Here is a 23,194-nt window from a genome sequence, read left to right on the forward strand (position 1 = left end):
GATGGATGGAGACACACACAGGGATGGGTGGATGGATGGAGACACACACAGGGATGGATGGATGGATGGAGACACACACACACAGGGATGGATGGATGGATGGAGACACACACACACAGGGATGGATGGATGGATGGACACACACAGGGATGGATGGACACACACAGGGATGGATGGACGGACACACAGGGATGGACGGACACACAGGGATGGACGGACACACAGGGATGGACGGACACACACACAGGGATGGACAGGCATGTCTCACCCTCGGCTTATACACGAGTCAATAAGTTTGCCAGTTTTTTTGGGGGTAAATTGGGGGCCTCGGCTTATATTCGGGTCGGCCTATACTCGAGTATATACGGTATATAACACACGAGTCTCGGTGTACCTGTTCCTCTGGAGGTCTAGAAGTAGAGTACCGTTTGATGTTGGGATGAGATATGTTAAACTATCCTCCCATAGACCCTGGAAAAACAAAAACAAGAGATTAGTTTATTGGTTCAGAGGCTGGCTCATTTCCTTATTACACATACTGTATATACCTATTTCAAGGAAACTATGGTCACCACATACCATGCAGGTTCAAAGGTGTCGATTCCCAGAAACAATGAAGAACACACCCTAAACTTTACCTTTTGTCTGACAAAGGTCTGCAGAGTGAACTTTGAGTTTCTAAACCGATTATACACTAGTAAAATTTTGTTTGAAATTTTTCATTTTAAGAACATTCATTAGATTTTCTAATTATTAGTGGGGTCAATCTGACATTCCATTTCAACTGCTGTGGCCAAAAAAATTGAAGGAGCAGGGTGGAATTTTCTTTCTCTAACAAAAACTTTTTAACAGTGCACAGTATGTGGTTTTCATTCGGGAAAGTCCATTCCATTCTACATCGCCGCCATGGCCGGTCCCAAGCTCGTGCTGCCAAAGGAGGAAGGTTCCATTAGGAAGGCACCAGTCCACCCTGTAATAGTTGTAGGTTTGAGGTACATCAATGTTTGGCTACAGCTAATAGGGGATGGTGAAAGACATTCTGTGTGCCTGAACCTTATAGCTGGTTGATCAGTTTAAGAGCCCAGCTCCTCTCTGTGCCGGGGTGGGGATTTGGGAGCCATTGACGTGGTTAAAGAAAGCCAAAATTTGTCAACTCAAATGTACTGAGAATTTTCTCATGCTGTATGTTGGATAAGAATGCTTGAAAATCCACTAGTGTATGGCCTTCTTTAGGGCCAAAAGGCTGTGTACAGATTTGAATTTAGGTCGTAATTATTCATCTATGTCAAAACCGGACCTGTCATCCCTTACATATAGTGGCGGCTGGTTCTCAAATTTTTTTTGGAGGGGGGGCACAAACAAACTGAAAAATTCTGAAAAAAAAAAACCATCAATCGCAGCCACTGTGCCCATCAAACGCAGCCACTCTGCCCATCAATTGCCGACACTGTGCCATCAAACGCAGCTACAATACCGTACCATCAAACACATCCACTGTGCCCATCAATTTGCGCCACTGTGCCATCAAACCCAGACACTGTGCCCATCAAACGCAGCCACTGTTCCCATCAAACGCAGCCACTGTTCCCATCAAACGCAGCCACTGTTCCCATCAAACGCAGCCACTGTTCCCATCAAACGCAGCCACTGTTCCCATCAAACGCAGCCACTGTGCCCATCAATTGCCCCCACTGTACCATCAAACAAAGCCACTGTGCATATCAATTGCCCGCCACTGTACAATCAAACTCAGCCACTGTGCCCATCAATTGCCGCCACTGTGCCATCAAACACAGCCACTGTGCTCATCAATTGCCCACCGCTATACCATCAAACACAGCCACTGTGCCATAAAACGCAGTCACTGTGCCCATCAATTGCCACCACTGTGCCATCAAACACAGCCACTGTGCCATCAAACGCAGCCAATGTGCCCATCAAACGCAGCCACTGTGCAATCAAACGCAGCCACTGTGCCATTTCAAATGCTCCCACTGTGCCATCAAATGCTGCCACTGTGCCCCATCAAACGCAGCCAGTGTGCCATATCAAATACTGCCAGTGTGCCCCCCACCCGCCGGCCCGCTGTCTGCACTTAGTCAGTGGGACAGCTCCTCGATATCTTCTCCTATCCTCTCTTCCCGTTCTCTGCTATGATTGGACACCTGATAGGTGTCCAATCACAGCGCCTGTCATTTTAGCCAATCAGGTGACGGTAATAGATCCGAACACCTGATTGGCGGAGAGGTGGTTTAGTGTTAGGAAAGCGGATATTCATTCGCTTTTCTACCACAGCATGGCGCTCGCAGGTCACCTTTTTTTGATGCCTATCAGAGCCTTTGGATCTAATCAGGTGCCTCAAAAACATCCCCCGGCACTGTAATTCAGGCGCCCGGCACCCGAAAAGGGGCCGGGCGCCTGAACAGGGGGTGGCAGCGGCAGCTATAGAGAGATTCATGCTATGCATGATTCTATCTATAGGTGCTACATAGCAATGTTGATGTTATCTTGCTACCTCAGGCTTGTCTCCACACAATTGTCAAAAGAACACAAGAATATCTTCTTTTTTTTCCAGAGAACATGTTTTCGTTATAATGCTCAGCAGTTAAATCTTTTTCATTGTTTCCCTTTGTACACAACCGCATTGTCTCACAGCTGAGTCATTGTGGATCGTTCGATCTGCGTATGGTTGCCTGTAACCAGGTTAACGTCATTAACTCCTCCAACTGAATAGACTCAGGGGCTGGGAGGTAGAAGAACCCGGACCCATAGATGGTTCAAAGTAATAAAACAATCAGCCCACACACATAAAAAGGACAAATAATTGCAAGCTGAACACCTAAAAGGAGCAAATCACAACACCTCAAAATGACACAAATTCAAAGAAATGGTGCACCGCAAAATAAGTCCATGTACTATACAATCAAGTATTGTACAAAAAGGAGAGATGAAGCCACCATGTGATGAAAGGAATCTTCAAATAATATACCAAATTCAAGGTGACAGATCCTTCCACCATCAGTATAGGGTACTCTTACCGAATCTGGTGGACCACTGAAAAATCAAATGGTCACACTGTAACTTGGGAAAAGCACACAGCAAGACAGCGGGTGACGTCCGCAAAGAAACTCCTCCCCCCGTACATACGTTACGTCCAACGCGGACTTCGTCAGTGGCACCCACCGTTACGTCCTATGTGGACAAAGTCCGTTTAGGACGTAACGTACGTACGGGGGGAGGAGTTGATTTGCGGACGTCACCCGCTGTCTTACTGTGTGCTTTTTGCAGTGTCACCTTGTGGCTATTTGCAGGCACTTTTAGTGCACATTGTGAAATTCAGCTATCTATTGTATTACATTTTGCTGACTGCCATCATTCCTAATGGACTGGGAACCTTTTTTTAATAGAATTTTAATTTTACCTAATAAACGATCTTTAAAGAGGAAGTAAACCCTGATGGGTTTACTTCCTCTTTTTTTCCCTGCAAAGGTAAAGCATAATGGACTACTATGCATCGCATAGTAGCTCATTATGTGTCACTTACCTGACACAGGAGCCAGCGAAGTCGCCGCTGTCCCCTGTAGTCCGCCGCATCCATGTTGCTTGTGGCGTCTCGCAGCTCCGACGAATCACAGCGGCGCAACCGCGATGACGTCACTCCCGCGCATGCGCACGGGAGTCGCGTCTCGCAGCTCCGCCGCTGCCATACGGCGAAGCCGCGATGACGTCACTCCCGCGCATGCGCACGGGAGTCGACAAATTTGGCAAATCCATTCTTGGATTTGCCGCATTTAGTGCGCCTGCGCGCCGCTGTCTACGGTTTGGAAGGGTTTACTTCCTCTTTAAAGGCTACACTTAGATTGTTTTTCTTTACTTTTTGCTGGGGTTTTTTTTTTTTTGCTGCAGGAGTGACCTCTCTGCATGCACCCTGCTTGCTAGATTGACGCTACTGGATACATACAGCAAACCTTACCCCATGAGCATTATTAATCATCTGAGTGATTCGGATTCCATGCTGCTTGACGATTTTTAGCAGGTTACATCCTGCCCTCATTCGTGGATTGGTGCTGCTGGATCTGTTCATCCTGTGTATGGGATTAAGCCTATTTGACCATTTGATTTTTCAGTGGTCCACCAGATTCGGTAAGAGTACCCTATACTGATTAGGGATGAGCTTCGTGTTCGAGTCGAACGTACGTTCGACTCGAACATTGGTCGTTCGGGCGTTCGCCGAATTCCGAACGTTTGGGCCGTTCGCGGCAAAATTCGTGTGGCCCACAATGCACTGTGATTGCGCAGTGCATTGCTGGCTCATGATTGGCCAAGCATGCACTGTGACCCCGCATGCTTGGCCAATCGCAGCGCCAGCAGCGAGGAGAGCCATGATTGGCCACGGGCGTCCTGCCTGTGGCCAATCATAGCTCAGGCTGTGTAGTGCACGCCCCACACTATATAAGGCCGCCTTTGAGGCGGCCTCGTGTAGTGTGTTGGCATCTGAAGCAGTGGGTGTTCTGTGTACCTTCAACACAGTTACACACCAATCGTTTTTGGCTGATTTCCTATCTTGCTCTTGTGTAGTGGTTACTGTCTGTGCCCTGACCGCAGTATACACCACTATATTCACCTCACCTATATAGCTAGTGATCTAGCTTTAATAATAGAGCTTGCAGTCAGTAGTGTTAGGAGATAGTGCGTGCTGTCTGCGTGCTCTGTACCCAGTACATACCGCTATAATCCACCTACATAGCTGTTCTCTATTTGGGCCCAATTGTCATCTGCAGGAGTTATTGGAAGTTGTGTGTGCTTCCAGCACAGCACAGTATACATCTGTATATACCCCTTTATCTCTGCTGTTCTATAAAAAAGGCATCTGCAGGAGTTAGTGGGTGTTGTGTGCCTCCAGCACAATATAAACTACCCAACTACTGTTTTACCCAACTCCCTTCAGGCCATTACCATGTCTGGAAGGCCAGCAAGGAGAGGCAGACAGGCGCGAGCCGATAAAAGAGGGCAAGCAGGCTCTGTGTCTAGAGACAACAGTGCTGGTCGTGGACGCGGTGCATTGTCATCAGCACGTGGCCATGGGACACGCTTGTCCTTCTTTTCTGCAGCTGGACATGTTATCTCTGCTGTTTTCTGGTTATTGTCTGCGTGCCCTGAACGCAGTATACACCGTGATATTCACCTCACCTATATAGCTAGTGGTCCATCTTTAATAATAGAGCTTGCAGTCAGTAGTGTTAGGAGATAGTGCGTGCTGTCTGCGTGCTCTGTACCCAGTACATACCGCTATAATCCGCCTACATAGCTGTTCTCTATTTGGGCCCAATTGTCATCTGCAGGAGTTATTGGAAGTTGTGTGTGCTTCCAGCACAGCACAGTATACATCTGTATATACCCCTTTATCTCTGCTGTTCTATAAAAAAGGCATCTGCAGGAGTTAGTGGGTGTTGTGTGCCTCCAGCACAATATAAACTACCCAACTACTGTTTTACCCAACTCCCTTCAGGCCATTACCATGTCTGGAAGGCCAGCAAGGAGAGGCAGACAGGCGCGAGCCGATAAAAGAGGGCAAGCAGGCTCTGTGTCTAGAGACAACAGTGCTGGTCGTGGACGCGGTGCATTGTCATCAGCACGTGGCCATGGGACACGCTTGTCCTTCTTTTCTGCAGCTGGACATGTTGAACCGCAACATGCCAACGACTTGGTAGAGTGGATGACCAAGCCCTCTTCATCCTCCTCATCCTCTCTCACCCAGTCTCAGGGTAGTAGCAAAGCAGCTGCCAACACATCGTCTTCCCTCCTCTCAATGTCATCATCAGTGACTCCTTCCCTAGACCCACCACGTCCTCCTGAGGAGTCTCCTGAACTCTTTGAGCACAGTGTTGGGTACATGCTCCAGGAGGATGCCCAGTGTTTGGTGGGCTCTGATGATGACACTCAGCTAGAGGAAGGTAGTAGCGTGAGCGCAGAGAGAGGGGATGCTCAAGAAGGACAGCAATCTGGCAGTCATGTTACACAAGCTGCAGCATACTGCCAGGTTTGCTACAGCGATGAAGAGGGAGGGGATGATGAGGGCACTGACTCCACGTGGGTGCCTGGAAGGAGGGAGGAGGAGGAGGAGGAGGCACATGTCCAACGAGGCAGGATGCCCTCCGGGGGTCAGCTTAGGGGCAGCACACCAACTGAATCACACCGCAGAGCTCCGCCTGCGCAGAGCGCTTCCTCTGCGCGTTATTCTAAAAGTTCTTTGGTGTGGGCCTTTTTTGAGACGAGTGCATCAGATCGCACCGCTGCTATTTGCAACATATGTCTCAAGCGTATCTCACGTGGCCAAAACATCAGCCGCTTGGGCACCACATGCTTGACCAGACATATGTTGACCTGCCATGCAGCTCGTTGGCAAGCGTACCTCAAAGACCCACACCAAAGAACAAAGCGGACCTCTCCTTGCTCCTCATCAGCTGGCATCTCCAACCCCACTAGACCTTCAGTCCTCTCTGAAACCTGCTCTGAGAGGAATGAAGGTGTAGAATTAGGTGTGTCACAGCCAAGTGCTTCCGGGAACTCTGCTAGTGGTACATCCACATCCGATTATAGCAGGCAAATGTCCCTGCCCCAGCTGCTGGACCGGCGGAAGAAGTTTACTCCCAGCCATCCACATGCCCAGCGGTTGAATGCTAGCTTGGCTAAATTGCTAGCACTTCAACTGCTGCCTTTTCAGTTGGTAGACTCGGCCCCCTTCCGTGAGTTTGTACAATGTGCGGTTCCTCAGTGGCAGGTCCCCAAACGCCACTTTTTCTCACGGAAGGCGATTCCGGCTCTCTACCGGCATGTGGAAGGCAATGTCCTTGCCTCGCTGGACAGGGCGGTCAGCGGTAAGGTGCATATTACCGCTGACTCATGGTCCAGCAGGGACGTTACCTGTCTTTCACGGCCCATTGGGTCACTCTTCTGGCTGCTGGGAAGGATGCAGGACAAGGTGCAGTAGTGTTGGAGGTTGTTCCGCCACCACGCCTCCAAAATGCTACTATTGGTTGTGACACACCTCTCTCCTCCACCCCCTCCTCTTCTTCTTCCTCCATGGCCTCTTCCAGTGCTCTGTCCTCAGAACCAGCGGTGCTCCGTAGGCGTTCCAGGGGCTACGCAAGTACGCAGGCAAAACGATGCCATGCCGTGCTTGCGCTGGTTTGTTTGGGGGACAGGAGCCACACTGGGGCGGATGTTTTGTCAGCTCTGCAGGGGCAGGCCGAGAGGTGGTTGACGCCACGCCAGCTTAAGCCAGGAATGGTGGTTTGCGACAATGGCACCAACCTCCTCTCCGCCCTCCGACAGGGACAACTGACCCATGTGCCCTGTGTAGCTCACGTCCTTAACCTGGTGGTGCAGCGGTTCTTGGGCAGGTACCCCGGCTTACATGATGTCCTGAAGCAGGCCAGGAAAGTCTGTGTGCATTTCCGCCGATCATTTAATGCCTGTGCTCGGCTGGCTGAGCTCCAAAAGGAGTTGAACCTGCCCAAGAACCGCCTTATATGTGACATGCCCACCAGATGGAACTCAACATTGGCCATGCTGCAGCGGCTGCACACGCAGCAGAGGGCCATCAATGAGTACCTGTGCGACTACGGCACCAGGACAGGGTCAGGGGAGCTTGGTTTTTTCTCACCACGCCAGTGGGGCATGATCAGGGATGCATGCACTGTCCTGTCACCGTTTGAGGAGGCCACAAGGATGGTGAGCAGTGACAGTGCATGCATCAGTGACACTGTACCTCTTGTCCACCTCTTGGAGCATACGCTGCGTGGAATAATGGACAGGGCACTTGAGGCAGAACAGAGGCAGGAAGAGGAGGACTTCCTTGCCTCTCAAGGCCCCCTTTATCCAGACAGTGTTCCTGCTGTGCCACCCATCACACAGGAAGAGGGTGAGGAGGAGGAAGAGGAGGAGGAGGATGATTGTGTCAGCATGGAGGTGGAGGCTGGCACTCAGCATCAGCATCAGCAGCAGCAGTCTTATAGGGATGATTTACAGTCCCAAGAAACACGTGGACTTGTACGTGGCTGGGAGGAGGTAGCTGCGGATCATGTTGTCCTTAGTGACCCAGAGGACTCCGGACCGAATGCCTCAGCTAACCTACGCTGCATGGCCTCCCTGATCCTGCAAAGCCTGCGGAAGGATCCTCGTATTCTTCGGATCAAGGAGAGGGACCATTACTGGCTGGCCACTCTCCTTGATACACGGTACAAGGGTAAGGTTGCCGACCTTATCTTGCCATCGCAGAGGGAGCAGAGGATGAGACATCTCCGGGAGGCCTTGCAGAAAGCTCTGTGCAACGCGTTCCCAGAGACTGGGAGGTCACAAACTCCTGGTCCTGGACAACGTGTTGCTGAGGCATCAGTCAGAAGGAGCGGTGGAGAAGGTGGCCGTCTGATGCTTTCAGACAATTTTTTAGTCCGCAGCCCCAAGGTATGATTGGTTCCAGCACCCATCACCAGCGTCTAATTTACATGGTGCAGGAATACCTAGGGGCAAGGTCAGACTTGGACACCTTTCCCACTGAAAATCCTCTGGCTTACTGGGTCTTGAGGATGGATCACTGGCCAGAGCTTGCACAGTATGCAATTGAGCTACTGGCCTGTCCTGCATCCAGCGTTCTTTCGGAACGCACCTTCAGTGCTGCTGGTGGCTTTGTTACCGATCACAGGGTGCGCCTGTCCACCGAATCAGTTGATCGACTGACCTTCATCAAGATGAATCAGTCTTGGATCACCCACAGCTACCAAGCACCTGAAGCTGATGTAACCGAATAATTTTTTTGGAAATACCACATCCCTTCAAGACTGCCTATGCTGATGCTGAGTGACTGTCCTGTTATGTTGATTGTCTATCCTCTTCCTCCTCCGCTGATATGTTGGAAGAACATTTTTGGTTCTGGGTGATGCCAGCAGCCCAATTTTTCTGCCCCTGTTTAACAGGGGCGTTTAATTACAATTTTTAAAGCAATGCTTTGCAGCAGGGCTAATTCCTGCAATAAAACTAGAGTATATGGCAGAGGTTGCAGTGTGATGGCACCAGTGCCTAAGGCCCAATTTTTCTGCCCCTGTTTAACAGGGGTGTTTAAGTACAATTTTTGATGCAATGCTTTGCAGCAGGGCTAATTCCTGCAATAAAACTAGAGTATATGGCAGAGGTTGCAGTGTGATGGCACCAGCACCAGTGCCTAAGGCCCAATTTTTCTGCCCCTGTTTAACAGGGGCGTTTAAGTACAATTTTTGATGCAATGCTTTGCAGCAGGGCTAATTCCTGCAATAAAACTAGAGTATATGGCAGAGGTTGCAGTGTGATGGCACCAGCACCAGTGCCTAAGGCCCAATTTTTCTGCCCCTGTTTAACAGGGGCGTTTAAGTACAATTTTTGATGCAATGCTTTGCAGCAGGGCTAATTCCTGCAATAAAACTAGAGTATATGGCAGAGGTTGTAGTGTGATGGCACCAGTGCCTAAGGCCCAATTTTTCTGCCCCTGTTTAACAGGGACATGTAATTACAATTCTTGATATAATATTTCACAGGAGGGCCCCTTCCTGTGCCCACCGAGAGTAACGGTGAGGACTTATAGTGTTGTGGCACCAGCACCACAACCACCAAAGGTCAATTTTTCTACCACTGTTCAACAATGGCATGTAATTACAATTCTTGATATAATCGTTCACAGCAGGGCGCTCCAGCGCCCACCAAGAGTCACTTTCAGGGCTTACAATGTTGTGGCAAAACCAACACCTTGTTCCGCCATTTCTGCAGAGCATATAGGGCAGGCCCCTACTTACTAACATCCAACTTACAAACATCAGACAGCAGCAAGTGAGATGAAAAAAGATGGACGACAAAACAAATTATACAGGGGTGATAACCCTTCCCTATGTTTTCCAAAAAGCTTAAAAATAGTATTTTTTGACTGGAGCTACACTTAAAAAATGTACCAGTTGAAAATTACAAACAGATTCAACTTAACACAACAAACCTACACTGTCCCTGTCTTGTTTGCACCGCCTGTATACTGCTGTTCTGAGTATATAGGGCCTGGGGGCCACACGCATTTCCTTTTTTTAATATGGGTACGGGGTTCCCCTTAATATGCGTACAAGACCCAAATAGGCTGGTAATGGGCAGGGAGGGCTACCCATGCCATTTTTCTGAATGATTTTCAACCATATTGCAGGAACCAGATATAACATTAAAACCGCAAGCAGTTTTAAATGGTGTTATTTCCGTTTAATGTCATTTTGTGCAGGGACTGTTCTAAACACGGGAAACACGTGGCACTTCACAGGCATACTACAGACACCCCCCAGGCACCATATTTAAAGGAATATTTCACTTTTTTTTTTCACTTTAATCGTCATTAAAATCAGTGCTCCCGCCAAAACGGCCGTTTTTAAAACCTTTTTTTGCATTGACCCATGTCCCCTGAGGCAGGAGTCAGGTCCCCAAACCCTTTTTAGGATAGTATCTTGCATATTAGCCGTTAAAATTAGCACTTTCCATTTCGAACGTTCGAGTCCCATAGACTTCAATGGGGTTCTAACGTTCGTTTCGAACGCGGGGTCCGTTCGAAAGTTCTGGTGCGAACCGAACCGGGGGGTGTTCGGCTCATCCCTAATACTGATGGTGGAAGGATCTGTCACCTTGAATTTGGTATATTATTATTATTATTATTATTATACAGGATTTAGTGTTAGGCTGCTTTCACACTGGGGCGGGAGCAGCGTCGGCGGTAAAGCGCCGCTATTTTTAGCGGCGCTTTACCGTAGTTTTAGCGGCGGTGTGCGGGCGCTAGCGGGGTGGATTTAACCCCCGCTAGCGGCCGAAAAGGGGTTAAACCCGCCCGCAAAGCGCCGCTACAGCGGCGCTTTGCCGGCGGTATTGCCGCGGTGTCCCATTGATTTCAATGGGTAGGAGCGGTTTAGGAGCGGTGAATACACCGCTCCTTCACCGCTGCAAAGATGCGGCTGGCAGGACTTTTTTCACCGGCTTTCACACTGGAGTTAAAGGGGCCGGTTTTTTTCAGGCGTTACACAGGCGCTAAATACCGCCCCAGTGTGAAAGCAGCCTTAGTGTTAGTATTTTGAATTTAACTCGTTGGGCAAGTGGCAGCCAATGGAGGTATTGGCAGAGAGGAGTAGCAGACACAGTGCGGTTTGTAAGGTGGATGAGTCTGGCAGCAGCATTCATGATGGACTGAAGGGGGGATAGTCTATTCAAAGAGGGAGTCCACCAGAATTTTTTTTTTATTAAAAGCCAGCAGCTATAAATACTACATCTGCTGACTTTTAATAAATGGACACTTACCTTACCTGGGGTCCAGCGATGTTGGCAGACGAGCGATCGATCGCTCGGCTCTCGGCTGCTGCCGCCGCCATTCTCGGTGAGGGAATCAGGAAGTGAAGCGTTGCGGTTTCACTTCCGGTTCCCTACTGAGCAATGCGAATGGTCCGCGCTGTCTCTGGGACCCGGGTGTGTCCCAGCAGACAGCGCGGTGGGACAGGAAGAGGCATAGACTCCCGTGGGAATCTATGCCCGCAAGTGGGTGCAAATAGCTGTCTTAGACAGGTATCTGGTACCCCTCTCCCCCCTAAAAGGTGCCAACTGTGACACCGGGGGGGGTTCCAATGAGTGGAAGTTCCGCTTTACCGCTTTAAAGGTAAGCCAATGAGGAGGGAATTGCAGTATTCAAGTCATTATTAGAAGGTTCCTTTCATCACGTGGTGGCTTCATCTCTTCTTTTTATACAATACTTGATTATATAGTACATGGACTTATTTTGCGCTGCACCATTTCTTTGAATTTGTGCCATAGATGGCTCAGACTTTTTCCTTCAAACAGTAGGTTGAAGGACAAAAACTGACCTGATTCCCCCATCCACATATTTGGGGTGGATGGAGGAATCACTCCCGCTGAGCTTTCGTGTTATGACAGCGAAAAGACTGCTGTCAGAAAGCACTGATCTGTGCTGCTGATTACAGCCTGTAGTGCAAAACCAACAGGGCGAAACGACGTCTGTACCCCTGCCCATACACGGATTAAAATTCAGCTGGTACCTGCTGAACTGGCCCCATTTCCATCAGTGTACGGTCCGATTTGGATTTTAGAGGGTGTTATTCATTGTTCAGCTTTATTGCAGCACAGGTACAAATTTGTGACGTTTTATGATATCTGAAGGCCAACCGAAGAGGATGGCGGAATGCAGTTTCCTGATTTTTGAGCCTTCAGCTATGGCATGCAAATAAGACACTTGCTGTGCTTTGTGTCTAGTCAATAGAAGATTTCTCTTACTTCCTCAGTAGTCACACAGGAGACTTACTAAAATTGGTGCACGCAAAATCTGGTGCAGCTGTGCATAGTAACCAATCAGCTTCTAACTTCAGCTTGTTCAATTAAGCTTTGACAATAAAACCTGGAGGGTGGCGCTCAAGAGCTGAAATTTCATGTACTACATCACTACGTTCTGATCATGTGTATGAGGCTTTAGAGTGCCTACATTCTGGGTGAAGGAGCACAGGGGGCACTAGACATGTGCGGTTCATTTTATTCTGAATCAATATTCGGCCAAATTTTTCATTTTTGGAGAATCAGATATATTTGAATACCCAAATTACAGTATAAACAAAGTTTACTGAATGCTCCGAATAACGAAAAGGAAATTTGTCCAAATTTCGGAATTTCAAATTGAAATTCCAATCGAATTCCATTCAAATTCGAACTGTAAACATATTTCTGAAATCAAAGACTGTGTGTGTTATTAGAGTACCATTTTGAAATATTGATGTTTTAGTGAAGCCAAAGGGGATTTAAAGGGTCATTGTAATCGTTTGATGAAGATTTTCTTTTGTTTGTTCCCTTGGAAAAAGAAGGCACATAGGCATGTTCAAAAAAGAGAGAAGGAATTCCCCATGGGGTTTTCTGGCAGCAACAAAAGGTCAAACACTTTTTGTAAAAATCAATCAATTATTTTATTATCAAATAAAATAATTGATTGATTTTTACAAAAAGTGTTTGTCCTTTTGTTGCTGCCAGAAAACCCCATGGGGAATTCCTTCTCTCTTGTTTGTTCACTTTGCCACATTCGAATTGAAAAAATATATAACATTTTGGTTTCGACAAAAAATTTGAAAATGTATTGATTTCAAAGTTTCGAATCGGAAAATTCGAAAAATTACGAATACGAATTCTGAATATGAATTCCGAATACAAATCCCAAATACAAATTGAATGAACCAACCGAATTTAACTAAATTAAATAACCAGATTAACAAATCTAAACAAAACACATTTTTTTTCATCATGAACATGTCTTGGGGGCACCTTTGGACAGCAGCAATGTCTGCTTAGGGTTTAAAGTGATTGTAAAGGCTTGTTTTTTTTATTTTTTTTTATTTAAATTACAAACATGTTATACTTCCCCCCTCTGTGCAGTTGGTTTTGCACAGAGCAGCTCCGATCCTCCTCTTCTTGGGTCCCTCCCTCCTTTGAGTGCCCCCTCAGTTAGCAGCCTGCTACAGGGGGCATCCAAGCCGAGTCAGAGCTCCATCTATCCATGCAGACACGGAGCCCCCTTGACCTGGCCCCACCCCCTCTTTCCCCTGATTCGCTGACTGGCTTTGATTGACAGCCATGCAAGCCAGTGGCACCACTGCTCTGTCTCAGCCAATCAGGAGGAGTGTCCTGGATAGCTGAGGGGATTGTGGACATTTCTGGAGAGTGAAGGGGCTCAGATAAGTAATTAGGGGGGTGCTGGAGAGGCTGCTACACAAAAAAGATTTTTTTATCTTAATGCATTGAATGCATTAAGATGAAAAAAATCTTCTGCCTTTGGAACTCCTCTAATACTACTTTAATCCATACAAATCGATTGGCACACCAGAGAGCTACAATAAAATCTTCCTCTTTATTAATCCATCCAGCAGGATAAAAACTCACAGAAAAGTTGACGTGTTTCTGCCCAAAAGGGTTTTGTTATGACTAAGCCCCCTTTGGGCAAAAACACATCACCTTTTCTGTGAGTTTTTATCCCTGTGGATGGATTAATAAAGAGGACGATTCTATTGCAGTTCTCTGGTTTCCAATCGATTTGTATGGATTTACTGTAAGCTCTAACTGTAGTGTGGCTGATGATCTGTCCTCCGCTTGTCTGCTTCCATCTATTACTGGCTGTCGGGTCGTAGCACCACCCATCCCTTCCTTGTCTTTAACCGGTTCCCGCCCGGCTCGCATCTTTTTTATGGGGGTAGAATTGTACCCTTGCGTGAAACCCCGTACCGCTATGGGGTTCCCTTTAAGAGCCGCCAGAGGCATGTGCTGCGCCCGCTGCACAGCGGGGGACCCAATGCGTGTGGCTGGTGGTTGCGATCGCTGTCGGCCACATGCAATCGTGTGCACAAGAGCCAGTATGGGGATTTGTGTGTGCAAACACACAAATGCCTGTTCTGTCAGAGTATAGGAGACATGTCGTTTGTTCCTACTAAGAAGGAACAACGATATGTCTCCTCCCCTAGTCAGTCCTATCACCATACAGTTAGAACACACCCAGGGAACACATATTCAACCCCTTGATCGCCCCCTAGTGTTAACCCCTTCCCTGCCAGTGACATTTACACAGTAATCAGTACATATTTATAGCTTTGTATAAATCTCAATAGTCCTTAAAATGTATCAAATGTCGCAGCATCGCTAAAAATCGCAGATCACCGCCATTGCTAGTAAAAAATAAATAAATAATAAAAATGCCATAAATCTATCCCATAGATTGTAGACGCTATAACTTTTGCGCAAACCAATCCTTATACGCTTATTGCAAATTTGTTTTTACCAAAAATATGTAGAAGAATACATATCGGCCTAAACTGATGAAGGCATTTTTTTTTTTTAATTTGGGGATATTTATTATAGCAAAAGGTAAAAAAAATTTTTTGTTCAAAATGGTTGCTATTATTTTCGTTTAAAGCGCAAAAAATAAAAACCGCAGAGGTGACCAAATACCACCAAAAAAAGCTCTATCTGTGGGAAAAAAAGAACGCAAATTTGTTTGAGTACAGCGTCGCACGACCGCGCAATTGTCAGTTAAAGCGACGCAGTGCTGAATTGTAAAAAAGTGCTCTGGTCAGAAAGGGGGTATTATTCTTCCAGGGCTGAAGTGGTAAATGCCACTTTAACTTGATAGCTGGCAGGGGTGTGAGTGGGCAAAATGCAGACAGTGTGTGATCAGTGTGTGTGTGATCGGAGGCCCCTCACATTGGGATGAGCGGCTGTGCCCGCGCATGCGTGCTGTTCTGTTAGACAAGAATAGGCTGTTTGCATGCAGGTCAAAGACACGGCCCATTCGTGGAATAAGGGTATTAGCAATAATGTGAATAAGGCCTTAGTAGGTAAAGTAGTAAGCAAGCCCAAGATGGACTTTAGTGAACTTTAATTACCGTATAATTCTGTCCTGCGTCTCTCCTCTGTCTGCCCAAGATCCGCTCTGGGAATACGATCTCCTCATTGCGAAGCCCAAATACATCACCTCCTGTGGAATTTTTACAGAAAATTTAGAATCATATATCTGAATCTGCCTCTTTTAGCTGTAGGCATACACATATTTTTGTATAATGTTTAGTAGGTATAAGAGTTCATGCACATCAATGTTTGCAGGTACAAAAAATGTAAAAGTCATTAGCTACAAATGCTGTAGCTGCTGACTTTTAATCACTTGCTTACTGGGCACTTAATCCCCCCCTCCTGCCCAGACCAATTTTTAGCTTTCAGCACTGTCACACTTTAAAGGACAATTGCGCAGTCATGCTACACTGTACTCAAATAACATTTTTATAATTTTTTTTTTCACACAAATGGAGCTTTCTTTTGGTGGTATTTAATCACCACTGGGGTTTTTATTTTTGGCTGAACAAAAAAAGACTGAAAGAAAAGTTTCATAGTTTGTTATAAAATTTTGCAAACGGGTAATTTTTCTCCTTCGTTGATATTCGCTGATGAGGCTGCACTGATGGGCACTGATGGGCTACACTGATAGGCATTGATAAGGCGACACTGGCAGGCACAGATAAGGCGACACTGATAGGCACTGATAAGATGGCACTGATGGGTGGCACTGATGGGCACTGATAGGTGGCACTGATGGGCACTGGTAGGTGGCACTGATGGGCATTGGTAGGTTGTATTGATAGGCAGCACTGGTGATGAGGCACTGATTGGTGACATTTATAGGTGGCACTGTGGGCACTGATGGGTGACACTGTTGTCACTGGTAGGTGGCTCTGGTGGGCACTGGTAGGCGGCACTGTTGTGCACGGGTAGGTGGCACAGGTGGGCACAGAAGCCTCTGCAGCGGCTCTCCACAATCGGGACTGATGTCCCTCTCACAGCCACCTGTGATCTGCTTTTTTTTTCTCCTCGCGCTACCAGCATGAGGAGAAAAAATAGCCGATTAACGCCTCTGTTTACATCAAAGGATCAGCTGATTGGCTGACAGCTGATCACATTGTAAGGGGTCGGGAGCTCATAGACTCGGTGATCTCAGAGTGCGCTGCACGCTCTGCAGGGGGTGCGCAGGCCGCTTGAGCACGGGAGTCTCTGGACGCCCTCTCAGCAAAGTAGGTCCACTCTGCAGATGTCTTTCGACTATATTGCGGACGGGGAGGGGTTAAAAAACACACACGTACCTGTCCAGGGACCCAGCGATGTCCTCACCTGACCTGGCTCTTTGCCAATCCTCGGGTGCAGACACCGGCATCTTAACTGTGGGATCCTTTTGGCATCACAACCAGCTCCCCACTGCGCATGTGTGAGCTGTGACCCATGAATGTTCCTGCAGTCTCCTGGGACCTGGGACATAATCCAAAAGGGTGTTGAGGAAGGTGGCATGGGGGGGGGGGGGCAGAACCTCTGCTCAGGTTGTCGCTGTAATCTAACTGGAAGTGGGAGTGGGTATCTGTCAAAACCAGGTACCTGCTCCCCCCCGCCCCAAAAAAAAACAACAACACTCCAAATATTTGAGAGGAGGGGGGGAAGAGGAAAAGCAGAACTTTCCCTTCTGGGTGAAGCAGAGACTCATAGCTGTCATTTAAGTAACATATGTCGGGGTTGGGCGAACGCGAAAATACCAATACAACTACAGAGGCACCATCCCGCAAAGATATGCAACTATATTTTCCTAGAAACATAGTTGCATGTCATTTAAGTGACACTGTCCTCCCTGAGCTGCCACATAAATAAAGATTATGTGGGGAAGTAAAAGGATGGGCAGAGGAGCTGGACCAGCACAGACAGTAATTAGACACTCCCAGAAGGGCTATGACATGCAAAGAGGGAGATGCTAGGCTAAGGAATCAACTCTTCCTGAAGCAAGTTCAAAGGTACATTACTAGTGAATAAAAAAATTGTATATGGCAAGGAAGAACACTGCAAGTAAGCATTAAAAATAATAATAGTGATGGTACAGAGCTCCCCCTACTGGATCATGGAAGTGAAAAAATATCCTCAAACCTCTATTGCGAATAATAACTCCGTAAATAATAAAGCTGAACAATGACCAATAAGGGCAATCCAACAGTGTCCCTTTAAACAAATGAAAGTAATCACGATAAGCAAATGCAATAAACTACCGCTGTGAAATCCGTGTCCATAGGTGAAAAACATCCTACCTATAGGTCAGCAGCAAAAAGTATTAAACAAATATCTGTGGCATAACAAAATATAGTCCAAAAGGATCGAAGGAAATCCGTGGGTAATGTGCTAGCATGCAACCACCTCTAGTGTTCCTCCACCACCACATTGGACCTTGCACCCTCCCCTTTAAGGGGTATATATATATATATATATATATATATATATATATATATATTTATATATCCTCTGGTGGATGTTTCCTGTGATCTCTGGCAGAAAAGAGTCCTGACAGGTGCTTGCACTCTATCCTATAATGATCCTGAGCCAGAATGCTCAAAGGGGATGGAAAGGACTAGCATAGTGCTGAATCTTTTAAAAAGAAAAACTTAATTAAAACTTATAAAATATAAAAACTCACATTTGTTGTTGCACTACTAAATCCGGTGCACTCAGATCATCCACAGAGCGCATTCAGGGTGTACAGTCCCCTTAAAAATAGCTTGGTTGTTGTGGTGGCAACAGACACACGGGATGATAGCTTCCTAGATGTGCGCGCTGACGTCACTAGGTCCCACCCTGGCGCGTTTCGTTACACGTCCTGTGACTTTTTCATAGGGAATAGGTCCCAGTGACGTCTCAAGGCTTTAAATAGTGAGTAGCAATTGTATTGATGCGGGCGCCATGGTTGGATTGCCCTTATTGATCAATGTTCATCTTTATTATTTGAATAAAAATGAAAAGTCCTGCGCAAATCGTGCCACTGAAAAAATAGGATGATATATGTAAATGTGAAAAACAGGAGTCAATGGAAAACTAATACAAATAAATACACCAATAAGTGTAGGTGTATGGTGAAAAAGCTTGAGAAAGAGCAGGACCAAATGTTCCAAAATATCAGGCTCTCAGAACTCTCACCTCCAAGCAGGTATAATCAGGGAAAATACAGATGATCCCAGTAAACTTCTCCTTTAGTTCCCTGTGCACAATTCCCAAGTGGTATAGACTTCTGCCACTAGAGGGCCAATTCAACCTCTTGTATGTAATGCTGCAGCATTTGTATCCTCGTAGTATAAAACTTAAAGAGAACACAGAGGGAAGGAGGGAAGGGAGAGAGAGAGGGGACTCCAATAGTGTAGTGGTTTCAAAAACTAGATAAATTTATTAAGAGAAAGCAATGGACTCTCACATTTAAAAAGAAAGTTCAAACAGATAGAGATCTGGCGTGTACCGCCAGTCTTACGTTAGTTCCGGTATATCCTACGGCCACTCGCTACGCGTTACGTCACCACGTGACTTCTTCATAGAAGTCACGTGGTGACGTAACGCGTAGGGAGTGGCCGTAGGATATACCGGAACTAACGTAAGACTGGCGGTACACGCCAGATCTCTATCTGTTTGAACTTTCTTTTTAAATGTGAGAGTCCATTGCTTTCTCTTAATAAATTTATCTAGTTTTTGAAACCACTACACTATTGGAGTCCCCTCTCTCTCTCCCTTCCCTCCTTCCCTCTGTGTTCTCTTTAAGTTTTATACTACGAGGATACAAATGCTGCAGCATTACATACAAGAGGTTGAATTGGCCCTCTAGTGGCAGAAGTCTATACCACTTGGGAATTGTGCACAGGGAACTAAAGGAGAAGTTTACTGGGATCATCTGTATTTTGCCTGATTATACCTGCTTGGAGGTGAGAGTTCTGAGAGCCTGATATTTTGGAACATTTGGTCCTGCTCTTTCTCAAGCTTTTTTACCATACACCTACACTTATTGGTGTATTTATTTGTATTAGTTTTCCATTGACTCCTGTTTTTCACATTTACATATATCATCCTATTTTTTCAGTGGCACGATTTGCGCAGGACTTTTCATTTTTATTCATTTATGTGATAGTTTGTGTTTACTATTTTTTGTCCCGCTGCATTTTTGTAATATTTAGCAGCACTTGCACTTTCTTCATCCCACAGGTTGTTTTATTATACTTTGTAATATTTTCCATTTTTTATGCACATAGATTTATTTCACGTTTAGCACTTAGTGGCGCGAGGGTCCATTTTTCACATCTTTATTATTTACTGAGTTATTATTCACAATAGAGGACTGATATTGATATTTTTTTCACTTCCATGATCCAGTAGGGGGAGCGCTGGATCATCAATATTATTATTTCACTTTTCAGGAACACTCTGGGTATCCAGCAACATACCCTTACACATAATATTTACTCTGTATACGTTAAGTATTATTCCTTTATAGATTCTAGCACACGTAGTAGGCATTTTATTTTCTATTTAAGCATTAAAAAGCTGTTTTATGAGTTTGGTCTGATGCTCCTTCTGTTGGTTTAGCCTCTGGATGATGTTCCCCAATGGAGGAGTGACCTGGTTGCACCTAACCAAAGCCAGTAAACTCTTCAAATGACCATCTTTAGCCTTTTACAACTCTGCACCTCTTGGATGTAGCCCATTAACTCAAGCAGAAGTGGCAGGTATAAATCTCTAATAAGTAGTACCGCAAAATTCTAATCGAGGGATCTTTTCACTTTCACATTAAACAGATCTTTCATTAGAACCGAGTAGACATGCAAGTGACAGCATGACCGCAGCTAAAAAAAAAAAACAATTACATGCTTTTCCTTGTCACAGTCATTCTAGTAATCAGCCAATTACAGTGGTGTGAAAAAGTGTTTGCCCCCTTCCTCATTTCCTGTTCCTTTGCATGTTTGTCACACTTAAGTGTTTCGGAACATCAAACCAATTTAAACAATAGTCAAGGACAACACAAGTAAACACAAAATGCAATTTGTAAAAGAAGGTGTTTATTATTAAAGGTGAAAAAAAATCCAAACCATCATGGCCCTGTGTGAAAAAGTGATTGCCCCTAAACATAATAACTGGTTGGGCCACCCTTAGCAGCAACAACTGCAACCAAGCGTTTGCGATAACGTGCAACAAGGCTTTTACAGCGTCCTGGAGGAATTTTGGCCCACTCATCTTTGCAGAATTGTCCTAATTCAGTTACATTAGAGGGTTTTCGAGCATGAACGGCCTTTTTAAGGTCATACCACAACATCTCAATAGGATTCAGGTCAGGACTTTGGCTAGGCCACTCCAAAGTCTTCATTTTGTTTTTCTTCAGCCATTCGGTGGTGGACTTGCTGGTGTGTTTAGGATCATTGTCCTGCTGCAGAACCCAAGTTCGTTTCAGCTTGAGTACACGAACAGATGGTCGGACATTCTCCTTCAGGATCTCTTGGTAGACAGCAGAATTCATAGTTCCTTTTATCACGGCAAGTCTTCCAGGTCCTGAAGCAGCAAAACAGCCCCAGACCATCACACTACCACCACCATATTTTACTGTTGGTATGTTGTTCTTTTTATGAAATGCAGTGTTCCTTCTACGCCAGATATACTTGGACACACACCTTCCAAAGAGTTCCACTTTTGTCTCATCGGTCCACAGAATGTTGTCCCAAAAGTCTTGGGGATCATCAAGATGTGTTGTGGAGAAATTGAGACGAGCTTTGATGTTCTTTTTGCTCAGCAGTGGTTTTCTCCTTGGAACTCTGCCATGCAGGCCATTTTTGCCCAGTCTTTTCCTGATGGTGGAGGCATGAACGCTGACCTTAACTGAGGCAAGTGAGGCCTGCAGTTCCTTGGACGTTGTTGTGGGGTCTTTTGTGACCTCTTGGATGAGTCGTCGCTGCGCTCTTGGGGTAATTTTGGGCGGCCGGCCACTCCTGGGAAGGTTCACCACTGTTCCATGTCTTCGCCATTTGTGGATAATGGCTCTCACTGTGGTTCGCTGGATTCCCAAAGCTTTGGAAATGGCTTTATAACCCTTTCCAGACTGATAGATCTCAATTACTTTCTTTCTCAATTGTTCCTGAATTTCTTTGGGTCTCGGCATGATGTGTAGCTTTTAAGGATCTTCTGGTGGACCTTACTGTGTCAAGCAGCTCCTATTTAAGTGATGCCTTGATTGTGAACAGGTGTGGCAATAATCAGGCCTGGGTGTGGCTAGAGAAATTGAACTCAGGTGTGGACAACCACAGTTATAGTATGTTTTAACAAGGGGGGCAATCACTTTTTCACACAGGGCCATGATGGTTTGGATTTTTTTTCACCTTTAATAATAAACACCTTCATTTACAAATTGCATTTTGTGTTTACTTGTGTTGTCCTTGAATATTGTTTAAATTGGTTTGATGTTCCGAACCACTTAAGTGTGACAAACATGCAAAGGAACAGGAAATGAGGAAGGGGGCAAACACTTTTTCACACCACTGTAAATAATGATCCATTCAGATGGTTGCACTGCCACAATGCACAGGAATGCATGCACCACAGTAAGCAGTGATGAAATGCCATTCAATTTTCAATGGCACCCCAATGTTCCTCAAAGTATAACCCAACACACAACACAATGCACATGGCGTGCAGTCGATATGTTGCGAAAAATGGTCCGTGTCTGATTTTGGTGTGTTTCAGCCCAGCCGTAGCGTACAGTAATGCATGTCACGTGACGGAGCCCTAAGGGATCTTCACGTAACTTGAATTGAGCAAGGGTTAGCTATGAGATCAGCACGTGTGAAATCCGTCTTTGGGCTCTATGACACATCAGCCAAAGAACTGACATCACCGATGTGTGCTAATCTCTGCACTGGGCTGACCTGTCAGGTGACTCTAATAGTTTATTTGTTTTCAGGTAAAATTAGGAGCTTTGTCAAGCTGTAAGGATTATCATGCTTTGTAGAAAATAGGATTACATTACGGATATATTTGTGACAAGCTCCGCCAAAAATGTATAAGGAAAGTCTGAAATCTGACTACATGTTGTCAATACACCCCATCACCCACCCTTTCATAGGTCAGTCCAGTCCTGCAAAATGCTGTCAGCTCTTCAGGCTTAGGACCTGTCAACAGAAGGCGCAAATGGCTGCCTTCTTATGTGAAGGCTGAAAGTAACCTAAAGGGTTCTGGGTAAAAATATAGCAAATTTAAATAAATAATACAGCCTATACTGTTGATACACAAGCCTCAGTGTAATTGAATGGGGCGTTGACTGAACGAAAAAACAATGAGCCATGTATGAGCAACTTAAGTAACTAAGAGGGTACTAAATATACTTTGATTTATAAGCTGGTTTTTGTAGAGCACTGTTTCTCAAATTTTTTTCAGTCAAGGTACCCTTTAAAAATTATGGACGATCTCGAGGCACCCTTTAAAAATTATGGATAGTTGGGCTGAGGTCACCGCATTTATTTTAACAATTACCACCATTTCAAATCCAACTGATGTTGGAGGTGTGTCTGTTGGGTCTTGTAGACCCGCTGGCCCACCGCTGGGTGCAAAGAACCCCCCTGGGATTACTAGTTTACTATGTCATTGCGCCATTGTGCTTCGGTGGAAAACCCCTGTTGTACCATCCTTTAATTTTTGCAAATTGAAAAAAATAATATAGCCTATACTGTTGATACACAAGCCTCAGTTTAATTTAATGGGGCGTTGAATGAACTAAAAAAATTAGCCATGTATGGCC

The 23,194-nt window shown here is 45.8% G+C and overlaps 1 protein-coding gene across 4 annotated transcripts in view; it reads right to left on the minus strand.

The window, feature by feature from the left end:
• LOC143930908 (disintegrin and metalloproteinase domain-containing protein 9-like) overlaps window positions 1-23,194 on the minus strand; it is a 140,468-nt gene that overhangs the window by 81,774 nt on the left and 35,500 nt on the right. For all 4 annotated transcript variants that reach the window (XM_077455591.1, XM_077455590.1, XM_077455589.1 and 1 more), the window contains exons 2-3: window positions 15,468-15,559; window positions 395-471 (exon numbers count right to left, since the gene is read on the minus strand). In XM_077455591.1, coding sequence (XP_077311717.1) covers window positions 395-471; window positions 15,468-15,559 — 169 coding nt within the window. The remainder of the gene's footprint in view (window positions 1-394; window positions 472-15,467; window positions 15,560-23,194) is intronic.

Source organism: Lithobates pipiens, unplaced genomic scaffold (assembly GCF_037356315.1).
Source record: "Lithobates pipiens isolate NorthernLeopardFrog02 unplaced genomic scaffold, aLitPip1_a1.2 Scaffold_25, whole genome shotgun sequence".
Classification (NCBI taxonomy): domain Eukaryota; kingdom Metazoa; phylum Chordata; class Amphibia; order Anura; family Ranidae; genus Lithobates; species Lithobates pipiens.